This window comes from Anabrus simplex, chromosome 12, assembly GCF_040414725.1.
Source record: "Anabrus simplex isolate iqAnaSimp1 chromosome 12, ASM4041472v1, whole genome shotgun sequence".
Classification (NCBI taxonomy): domain Eukaryota; kingdom Metazoa; phylum Arthropoda; class Insecta; order Orthoptera; family Tettigoniidae; genus Anabrus; species Anabrus simplex.
This window is the reverse complement of record NC_090276.1, coordinates 100,856,711-100,868,970: the sequence shown is the minus strand read 5'-3', so window position 1 is coordinate 100,868,970 and position 12,260 is coordinate 100,856,711. Positions and strand designations below refer to the sequence as shown.

Below are 12,260 nucleotides of genomic sequence, written 5' to 3'. Positions count from 1 at the left end.
CGAGGCAGATAGGGAGTTGTATGTAGATGAAAGAAACAGAGCGAAACAAAAAGTTGTTGAATCCAAAAAGAAGTCATGGGAAGATTTTGGTAATAACCTGGAAAGGCTAGGTCAAGCAGCAGGGAAACCTTTCTGGACAGTAATAAAGAATCTTAGGAAGGGAGGGAAAAAGGAAATGAACAGTGTTTTGAGTAATTCAGGTGAACTCATAATAGATCCCAGGGAATCACTGGAGAGGTGGAGGGAATATTTTGAACATCTTCTCAATGTAAAAAAAAATCATCCTAGTGGTGTTGTGAACAGCCAAGCAAATGGGGAGGAGGAAAATGATGTTGGTGAAATTATGCTTGAGGAAGTGGACAGGATGGTAAATAAACTCCATTGTCATAAGGCAGCAGGAATAGATGAAATTAGACCTGAAATGGTGAAGTATAGTGGGAAGGCAGGGATGAAATGCCTTCATAGAGTAGTAAAATTAGCATGGAGTGTTGGTAAGGTACGTTCAGATTGGGCAAAAGCAGTAATTGCACCTATCTAATAAGCAAGGGAACAGGAAGGATTGCAACAACTATCGAGGTATCTCATTGATTAGAATACCAGGCAAAGTATTCACTGGCATCTTGGAAGGGAGGGTGCGGTCAGTCAGTTGTTGAGAGGATGCTGGATGAAAACCAGTGTGGTTTCAGACCACAGAGAGGCTGTCAGGATCAGATTTTCAGTATGCGCCAGGTAATTGAAAAATGCTACGAGAGGAATAGGCAGTTGTGTTTATGTTTTGTAGATCTAGAGAAAGCATATGACAGGGTACCGAGGGAAAAGATGTTTGCCATACTGGGGGACTATGGAATTAAAGGCGGATTATTAAAAGCAATCAAAGGCATTTATGTTGACAATTGGGCTTCAGTGAGAATTGATGGTAGAATGAGTTCTTGGTTCAGGGTACTTACAAGGGTTAGACAAGGTTGTAATCTTTCACCTTTGCTGTTCGTAGTTTACATGGATCATCTGCTGAAACGTAATAAATGGCAGAGAGGAATTCAGTTAGGTGGAAATGTAGTAAGCAGTTTGGCCTATGCTGACGATTTGGTCTTAATGGCAGATTGTGCCGAAAGCCTACAGTCTAATATCTTGGAACTAGAAAATAGGTGCAATGAGTATGGTATGAAAATTAGCCTCTCGAAGACTAAATTGATGTCAGTAGGTAAGAAATTCCACAGAATTGAATGTCAGATCGGTGATACAAAGCTAGAACAGATCGATAATTTCAAGTATTTAGGTTATGTGTTCTCCCAGGATGGTAATACAGTAAGTGAGATTGAATCAAGGTATCGTAAAGCTAATGCAGTGAGCTCGCAGTTGCGATGAACAGTATTCTGCAAGAAGGAAGTCAGCTCTCAGACGAAACTATCTTTACTTCGGTCTGTTTTCAGACCAACTTTGCTTTACGGGAGCGAAAGCTGGGTGGACTCAGGATATCTTATTCATAAGTTAGAAGTAACAGACATGAAAGTAGCAGGAATGATTGCTGGTACAAACAGATGGGAACAATGGCAGGAGTGTACTCGGAATGAGGAGATAAAGGCTAATTTAGGAATGAACTTGATGGATGAAGCTGTACGCATTAACCGGCTTTGGTGGTGGGGTCATGTGAGGCGAATGGAGGAGGATAGGTTACCTAGGAGAATAATGGACACTGCTGTGGAGGGTAAGAGAAGTAGAGGTAGAGCAAGGCGACGATGGTTAGACTCAGTTTCTAACGATTTAAAAATAAGAGGTATAGAACTAAATGAGGCCACAACACTAGTTGCAAATCGAGGATTGTGGCGACATGTAGTAAATTCACAGAGGCTTACAGACTGAACGCTGAAAGGCATAACAGTCTATAATGATAATGTATGTGTGTATGTATGTATGTCTGAAAAGCTCAATGAGCAGGTCAAAAAGAATGTTCGGTTTTTCGGATATGTCATTTAGTCCAGATGTATAAAGGAGTTCTCTGATATGTTAAGGAGGGGTCCTTTATTCATAATTTTGAGAATTTCCATATCATGTTTAATGTCTGTAAATTTATGATTATAATCGTTCATGTGTTGACCAACTGATGAAAATGTATTGTATTTCAGGGCATTGTAATCACAGTTCAGTACGGATCTATCATAATGAAACTTATTTTATGTAATAGCCATAGGCTTCTATGGCAAGAGTTTGTTCTTACTCGGTTGAGGTCACCTATCCTTACTTGACCATGCATGTATCAAGCTCCAATTAAGTAATAACATTTTTGCTATAAATTTATGGGAACAGCCTTTCTGTAATTTAACCAGATGCAAGAATATATAACCCAACCTCTGATATCATAGTGTAATTTGGGAAGTAGCACATTCATAGTCAATTTTGGTATATATATATATATGTGTGTGTGTGTGTGTGTGTGTGTGTGTGTGTGTGTGTGTGTGTGTGTGTGTGTGTGTGTGTGTGTGTGTGTGTGTGTGTGTGTGTGTGTGTGTGTGTGTGTGTGTGTGTGTGTGTGTGTGTGTGTGTGTGTGTGTGTGTGTGTGTGTGTGTGTGTGTGTGTGTGTGTGTGTGTGTGTGTGTGTGTGTGTGTGTGTGTGTGTGTGTGTGTGTGTGTGTGTGTGTGTGTGTGTGTGTGTAAAATAAGTGTTTTGTCTGTACATTGCTCAGAATTTGAAAAGAATGGTATTTCTGTATCGGTCATGTCCACAGTAAGAAGGAAATGCACTTTTTACTTTTCCGTAATTTCTGTCTGTCTGTCCACACATCACTAGAAAACGGCCAAAGAGAATTTAATGAAAATCGGTATGCATGGTCGGGAAATAAGTCGCTACAATCTAAGCCATAAATAATTTTATTCACACTGATGGAAATGTTAGTTTAGGGGAAGACCTAAAACTTTATTCTCAAATATTTGTGTTATTAATGGTCCTATCATAATGAAAATCAGTATGCATAGTCAGAAAATAAGTCGCTACAATGTAAATTATAAATACTCTTATTCATACTGAAAGAAATGGTAGTTTAGGGGAAGGCCTAATTCTGGAATTTTTATGTTATTAGTGGCCCTATCTTAGTGAAAATCGGTATGCAAAGTCGGGAAATAAGTCGCTACAGTCTAGGTCATAAATATTTTTATTCACGCTCAGTGCAATAGTAGTTTAGGGGAAGGCCTAAAATTTAATTTTCAAATATTTGTGTTATTAGTTGTCCTATCGACAAATACTGCATTACTAAAGTTATATAATATTAAATGTCCGATCATTTATGTCATATACATTTTTACCGTACCGGCTATGTTAATGTGGAGTTTTGTTGCTAGGTCCATATCAGCGCCAAGTCATGAGTAAATGGGTAAACAGAATTTAATGAAAGTCGGGAAATAAGGAACTACATTCTACACTATAAGTAATTTCGTAAGATGCCCTAATATCACAGAGTCGAAAGAAAACTAAATGTGAAGGCCTACTATACAGAAAGCTCATAATACTGAACAACAATAACATTACATGGACCATTGTTTGTTGTGTTGTGCTTTGTGTCTTTTGTTGCAGTCATGTCCGATAGATGAAATTGCCGCTGTATACCGAGTATATTTTTAATTTGCTTTACGTCGCACCGACACAGATAGGTATTGTGTCGACAATGGGATAGGAAAAGGCTAGGAGTGGAAAGGAAGCGGCCCTGGCGTTAATTACGGTACAGCCCCAGCATTTGCCTGGTGTGAAAATGGGAGACCATGGAAAACTATCTTCAGGGCTGTCGACAGTGGTTTTCGAACCCACTACCTCCCAGATGCAAACTTATAGCTGCGCGCCCCTAACCGCACGGCTCATTCGCCTGGTCGTACCGAGTATAACAGCCTGCCTGAATATTGGCGGGAAGTAGGTGGGGAGTTAGATAACTTTCTTCTTAAGCGTGCCATTCCTCTGGTTCATAAATTTTCTGATGCTACTGGTACGTAACAAAATGGTTCATCATATCATTCGAGCTATTCAATCCCTACCCTGAGGCACTGATTGGAATGCGCAGTGTGTATATTTAATGGAACAATGGCAGAGGAGTGTTCATGGCTGTCTGCGGCCTTGGCATTCCGGCATTGGAACTTTGGACTTTTAGATCGGCATCGTAGTACTGTTCGTTAAAAGTGAGAACGTGCGGTTTTTCATTTGATTGAGTATTTTATATGAGAACATTGCTTTTAAACCCTACGTTCCTACTGACGTTTTTGTAATGGCATAAGTTAACTGTAGTTAGGAAAACCACAAAGACAGTCTTTCTGAGAATCCCGTAGCGAAGCACGAGTACATCAGCTAGTGTAGTATTAAAATTAAGTGATAATTTAATTCATCCTTTATTTCTAACAAGTAAACAACTGTTATCAGCCTTGTTATTAATGCACTTATTGCAACCCCCCCTGTTTCGAACTTCAATTGATCGTTTGTTCATACCAGTCGGAGTCAACGTTGCCAACATCAACACCAGCAAATGAAACTTCAGCTGCAAATATCACAATTAAGCTACACTCTAAATCTGAAAAATATCCATAGTAGTATCAATGTTAATAATTAACCCATTTAGAAAAACAGTTCTTGTGTTACTAATTGTACTGCACACTCGCGATACCATACACAAGTTTAGAATTACAGCACCTAGTGTTGTATTCTGCTCGTTCTTTTACGTACCTAGTAACAGAAGTTACAACATAGTTAATTCTGAGTGGGAAAATCACTGGCTGAAGAGAAGCAATTGAACTTTGAGATTTTCTTTTATTCCAATGGATTGTTTTCATTATGGTACATTAGCTTTATTGAAGCTTACGACTCTGATTCAGCCTGTCGAATATGGTTTGTGAATAAATTATGAGCGTCCTTCACCGTTAGAAACAGGTTACAACAGGGCGATTCTGTGTTGCCAAAATCGTTCAATACCGAGACGTGCAAGTGGTCGTAACGGGGAGATGGGGTTGGGCACTTTTCTCCTAATATCGGTACTGCACAAAAGATGCGACTCATTCGGGACAAGGTGGACTAATCCTTCCGTAGCAAGCCTGAAGATAGCTTTCACACGAGGTAAATGCTAAGGATATTCCTTAGTTAAGGCCACTCCAGTTACCTCTCCAGTCTTAGCCTTTTCCCATCTTTATGTCGCTGAAAATTTTCGAAGTGTTGGTGAAAAAATGGTGTGCAGTCATATGATGAACATTTAATAAGATTGCCTGAAACAGAATGAAGTTTTTCAGTTCAAAACACTCATACTGTAAATCAGAATTCTTTCATATGATCAAAACGTACCTTAAACTCTCTCCCCATGTAAATATGAACCTCAACCTTACATGCACTATAAGTACTAGTACATTCCCCATCGTTTTCTTTGTCGATCGTCATCGTATTAAATCCACAAAAGTGTTAGAATGTCTTTCTTCCTGTTTACTAGACGGTATTCTATTCCAGTCAAGAGATCCTCCTGGCTTATTCCATACACAACGTGAGAGTAAATTCTAACCTATATTTGTGCTTTATTTACTTCTTTAGTAACTTACTCTTCAACATTTTACTATTGTAGTAATTTATTCCACTACTATCTGAAATTATTAAAACACTTCCGAAGTAATTTACTCTTGTATGGAAGTCACCCGGTGTTGATTTTACTATGGAAATACATTGGCTGGTACACACAACCCTTAGTACTTCTTTGATGGCGAAGGAATCTCCTCTCCTCATATGTCACTTTTGAAGTTTTTCTGTAGTTGAGATAATTTAAAGGAACCTCTTATGTATTACAGTAGAACCTCGATTATACGTTCCTGGAAACTACGTTTTCCTATATTATTCGTTCAAATTACATGGTCCCACGAGTATTCTAATTAAATCACATTGTAAAAATCCCGCATTATCCGTTCCTCGAAGAAACAATTTCCCAGAACTACCGTCCAGAAATTTCAATTCCATCAATGCTAAATCCTCAATTATGCGTTTTTCATGAAACTGTGTATCTTACGAAAGGACGGCTACAGCATACTTACGGATCTTGATGTTGATATCCCGTCATTGCGGTAATTTGAGGAAGTACTGTACTGGAGAAGCGATTGACGGAGAACTTGCATAATGGATCATCTTAGCATCGCATTCGGGTGGTATTGTTTAGAGAATCCTCAGAAATCATAAAGTAGAGAGTGCCCACATCAATTGGAAGGAGACAGAGCACATTTCAACAGCTTTGTTTGAATTTCTCAATTAAGTATTTATTTATTTTCCACCTAGTCGATACAATGATTGCCTAGGGCAATTTAATGGTTAAAAGTGGTACAAGTTTCATATATTATCAACATCTTCAGCCACATAACACTGTTTAGATGAAAAATACATAAATTGACAAAGTAATGCTTTAGAGGAAGTGTCCTTAAAATTAACATAAGATTGACATGAGATTTTTGTTTGTTTTAATGTTGTTTTTTCAAGTCAACTGTTTTCCAAGAACTTAGCAGGAGCACAAATACTCATTCAATTATACTGATTTGCGTTGTATATTTCTATATACACGTACTTAACTTCCCGCAACCGAGACAAATACTGGACCTTCAGGATATTCTCCATTCTACTTTGGCGTTCGAGACCGCAGCGCATGACCTTGAATGTGCTGCGCTGATCACCGGGAGCCGGCGGTTTGCTTCTACAAATCTATTCGTCTGCGATTTCAAATTATTTATGATCTTCATATATTATTTGATAGTGTTGTGACTTTGTGCCTGACAGAGTGTGGAAACTGACCCTTTTGACTGTTCTCCAATATTCATAAACATTGTGAATCTTCGCCTATCATTGCGTGTGCCATACTACCATTCTTAATATTACGTACTGTTTCATCTTATACCGATCCAGAGTTTAATTAATCTTTTTCCTTTTCTTTTTCATATGCATTGTTTTACATGTTTTTACGGCTGACGATGACCTGGACTAGGGTCGAAACCGGTCCCATTTATTTTTACTATTAAATAAAATGTAATCACTACATTTCTTTCCTATGTATTGAATAGGTTGAACCTCTTTCAATTATTTAATTTTTAACATTAATACTTTCAATACGGAACAATGAAATTTTTATCTTTAAATACAATTATGTTATCGAGACCAGAACAGATAATACCAATATAAATGGTCCGTTATTGGACATTATAAACTTTCCAGCTAACTCATTCCTGGTTGCCAGCGTTTCGCCCTCGTGTGCCAGGCTAGGCTCATCAGTTGGTACCTAGCACACCTACCAAGACGCTGACTAGTGCATACCGTGGAGGCCACTGTGTAGGGTAATTGTAGCCACCGGCAGTCCCTATGGGAATCAACATCTATATCACCAGAACAGATGTTGTACCTTACATACATAAAGCCATGGGAGGTTTTGGGATTGCCTGTTACTGTTTTTGTCCTAATATAAGACTGGGAATTTCACGGGGGTTTTTTTTATAAAAACCGGCACACGTTACATTTTAAAACTTTGTATCATTTTGCACTCGTACTGATTTTTACAGCAAGCACACTTTCCAACTGAGCTCAAGGCCGTGAATAATCATTATTTCGGAAGTGTTAATGATAGTTTTTCTTTCCAATTTGATTGTAATTAGTGACAGGTAGAATTGAATATAATGCATTCGAGAACTTGAGGATGGATACTTACATTCGAAACCATATTCTCGAGTTCAACATAACCTTTAAAAGTTGATGTAGGCCTAATTTACGCGGTACAAGATTTCCATAAACTGACTAGGAACAGTATACCGGTGATCAAATTACAATGGAAGATTTAAGAAAAAAGAATTTTTCCAACATGTTGGGCGCTTTTGTATCTAATGTACTTTATTTTATTGGATTAGAGAATTAAAAACTACTTGTGGTTGATTGTTGTTTGGCTTGGCGTTACGGGTATTAGATTTTTCAAAGAGTTTGGCTGATCAAAGTTGCTGAACTGAAAGAAGTTTTTCAAAGGAATTTGACGAAGTTTTCCCGGTAAAACTGAATGTAAAGTTTCGAGATTTTTAAGTCGCATACTGGTAATGAATGTTTGAAGCTTGCCCTGCGGTCTAACTTGCCTACCTCTAACCTGGAGGGCCCGGGTTCGATTACCGGCCAGGTCAGACATTTTTACCTGGATATGAGGGTTGGTTCCAGGTTCACTCAGTCTACGATCACCTTTAATTGAGAAGCTATTTAATGGTGAGATGGCGACCTTGGTCTAGAGAGCCAGGAAGAACGGCCAAGGGGATTCGTCACACTGACCATGCGTCACCTCTTAATCTGCAGACCTTCGGACCAAGGGCGGTTGCTTGGTAGGTGGAAGGCCCATTGGGTCTGTAGTTTGGTTTGATTTAGGGGTGTTTGTAGGATTATAAGTATACATACTTTTTTTTTTTTTTTTTTGTAATGTTTGGCCAAATTGTTGATGGTTCATTCATTCCCAGATTTTCCGTTTTCCCATGTTGTACGTTTTTTTTACGTGGTCCCTCTAAAAACGGAGAATTGAGGTTCCACTGTATTTCTGAATCGTGTTGATTCATATGGCACTCTGCCCATTTATGAATTTTCATTCCAGTCATCGTTCAAACAGCTTTTTGGTGATCCGGTATTGTGCTCCATACATTGTAGCAGGTCTAACGACAGTTTTGTAATGCTTGTTATTGCCACTTGCGGAGTACACTTGATAAGGATCTCCACTTCAACCAGGCAGTCTCTTTCTGATGCATCAACCTCACAATGGTTGTCAGTACAGAATGGAGATATTTGAAGTGTGAGATACTTGGTGATTGTTTCAACATCTATCCATATTCTGCAGCCTGTTCTCTCTTTATTACCAAAGTTACATTCCATTTATTCCATCTTAGTGCTGCTGACACGTAATCCATGCCGTTCCAACACTGATGTCCACTAGTTTTAGGTCTCCTGCACTGCACTTGCACTTTTGCCTGTTGAGATGATGTCTTACGCATACAGTAGGCATGAATGTCTCTGTATCTGAATGTCGCAAGTTATGTGGTCCATCACCAAGTTGAAAAGGAGGGGACTCAACACCGATCCTACCTCAGCATGACCGAGAACACTTCTGATGTGTGGTGGTACTGTGATGAACATCTTAGATAACAGATCTTGAACTGTGAACAAGTCTTGCGTGTGTAAGAACATTTCCTTCCAGATTCTGGTTGCAGAGTCCATCTTTTGCTTAGGAATTGCTGTCAGGAGATTGGATGTAGCCTGTCTAAAATGTGACAGTACAGCTACGTTTGTGACTGCAGGTCCTGCCACTTGGTCTTCTAACCAACCTGTGGGCTACAGTAGTGGAAGCACAGACTACACCAGTGTTGTGGTCAACTGGAGCACAAGGAGGGACGTTTCCAGCACTGTGCAAGGTGAGATTTTACTGAAAGCACCTACCACCTTACACACATCTAGGATTTTTATTTTGTCTGTGCCTGCGACTCAGTTGTGCACCAGATTTTCTAGGCTTCTGAGATTGTTCATTACATTGTGTGCCATTTTTTGAAAAGGGAGGGCTAGGAAATATCATGTAATAAGAATTTAACTCTTTCAAGAAAAACATACATCGGAAATTACCTTCTTTGGACGTCAGAACTTTGAGAAATTCTGTTATAGATGAGGTAACAATACTGGGTAATCATGGAGTCTGTAATTTTCTTAAATACACTGTCATGCCTAAAGAAATGGGATAGTACTGTGATGTCGTGGAACCTGTGATCTGACTTGTTGAGAGTTAGTGTTAAAACCATCTGCGCTGGCCCTAGCAAGGTGACATGAATTCATTGCCTTCTGAATGGGACCAGACTGATGAAACAGTCCATTGTCAAAGGAGTGCAAACATTTAATGTACCTCAACTGACTGTGTTGCATGTGTATCAGTAATACCTCCTGGAAGGCGGGATAGTGCCTGTGGTAACAGACAATCTACACTGACTCAGATCACATCCACATTCAGCAGTCTGTGTAGCATTCTTTAGCATCCATGGGAAATGGGAGGGGAAGACCTACCAGAATGTACTTGTTACCACTACAATATTGGGCATAGCGTCCTACTTGGGGATGTGACTTTGCTGATTGGACTCTTTGAGGAACTGACAACATGTGGTAAGGTTCAATGAGTCACAGTTCCAGTCTTTTCAATATCACATTAGGTTCCTAGTTGTCAACAAGGCATTGTACAGGCTGGTGTTCGCTGCCAGTAAGACATCACATATCCCCAGAATGATAGGATATTCCAGTAGGATAATGCACCGTGTCATCAGGCCCAAGTTGTCCCGAATTGGTTCGAGGAGAATTCCAGATTCTGTCAGCAACTACTGTGACCACATCATTTGTCCAATATGAGCCGCATTCATGGTGGAGATCCTGCACCTACAAATGCAGAGAGCTGTGGATAGCTATCCAGATGGCATGGGTCTCCAGATGTGTTTTGTCCACTTGTGGATTTGATGCCTCCTCGAGTTGAGGATCTACATAATACTAGTCCCTCTTCCATGACTTTCAGCATGTCATTGTACATTCAGTGCCATCTTCGTGGAGTTTTTAACAGCGTCTTTAGCTTTGTTTGCTTTGACTTTGTAAATTTATTTGGCAAAATGTTTCCTTTGCTTTTGTTGTTTAAATCACCTCATTGTTTGGATTTTGCTTACTATAAATTGAACTTTTGTATAAAGCTCAAATTTCTTGATCGTGCGACCTTAAGTTGGATATTTTAATTTAAAGAAAAAACAAATGTACAAATGCAATCTGAGAAACAATATTGTAGTGTAGGAAAGCCCAGTTCATAAGGTTATCTCTGGTATCATTCAGTTCTGGCAACTTTAGCTGTTAACATTTTAATTTTGCATGTTGTTTCTATAGATGGGTAAACTTATGGATGGATAGACGGACGGACTGACTTTGCATGTGCATCTTCTCCAAGCATGGACTTTGTGACATTTTAAGTGACATATTATTTTGAAGGACATTTTGTCTCATTTCCACTTTGTTTAGCCAATCTATCACAGCTTGCATGGGCTTCACTGCACGAGCACTCTTTGCCATGAATGGCATACACCTGACTTTGTTTCATAGCAGCAATGATTTATCAGTTTGAATCTTTGAGTGATTTTACAATTTCCTTGTACAATTATAGAAGTATGAGACAGTTGCAACTTTTCTTTCTAACTCCTGAAGTTTGAGCTGGTGCTTGTACCAGAGATCAGGTTTAATTCCAACCACAGGAAAAGCCATAGACTGACATGTCTTACATGTTGACAGCCCACAATAAATGTAGACAGCTCAAAAGCTAGTTTCATTAAAAATTGAACCAGCAACTCATATACGCCGCTGCTAGAGGCTTCGATCCCGCGATCCCGACCGCTTTTCAATCACTACTTTTCGGTATTAAGTTTTCCGGATTCCGGAATTTCCAGAATTGAAATCATTTTTTAAAATTTGCAAAATTGACTGCGTGAAGTGAAACTCTCAGTGCATTATTTATGTGTCTTTTTGGTGTGTAAATGCCTATTCTCGTTTAGCGCATGACTGTATTGTTCATCCCCTGTGTGCGTGAAAATCTGACCACAATGCGTGCATTAGTACAGTTCCTCTCCCGTGTGTGTGAGATGAGTGAATGCCTTACTGTATCTGATGCATAAGGCAAGGGTTTCTCCTCTATGTGCAACTTCCTGCTGGATGCGCTGGTGGTGCTACAGTTAAGTTGCTTCACTGTTCAACAGACCGGCATGTAACTCTAGCTTGCTGCGTACCTTACTGAGGTTTGTTTTGCCAGCTGCTTTTAGTAACGTTTGCGCCAGCAGATTGAGAGGTTGTTTGTGAAAACCTGCGCTTATTACGTGAGTTGTTTATTGTTTTTTAGTTAAGTTGTAATTAGTAGGTACTTGAATTTATGGATATCAATAACAAACGAATATAATCCCTGTAGTTCTGAGAAGTTATGTTTATATTGCACTAATGTTGTTTTCTTTTCTTGAAAGGTATTTATGACCGACTATAGTGATTATGTCTCTATGCAAAGAAAGTTTTTATGTCAAACATAAAAAAGACTGAGATGCAACGTCTTTGTAGAGCCATTTTTTTGTCGCTAAAGATAGCAAAACAGCGCAATGTAAATACTGCCCGGCTATATTAAAAACCTTAGGAGGGTCTACCAAAGGACTACACACTCATCTTTCAACCAAACATGGCAAAAAAAGTTATTACAGCAAGGCCGTCCTCATC

General features: G+C 39.2%; 1 protein-coding gene across 5 annotated transcripts in view; it reads left to right on the top strand.

Moving 5' to 3' along the window:
- LOC136884336 (uncharacterized) overlaps positions 1–12,260 on the top strand; it is a 291,392-nt gene that overhangs the window by 208,977 nt on the left and 70,155 nt on the right. For all 5 annotated transcript variants that reach the window (XM_067156442.2, XM_067156440.2, XM_067156441.2 and 2 more), the window contains one exon: positions 9,296–9,409. In XM_067156442.2, the coding sequence (XP_067012543.2) occupies positions 9,296–9,409 (114 nt within the window). The remainder of the gene's footprint in view (positions 1–9,295; positions 9,410–12,260) is intronic.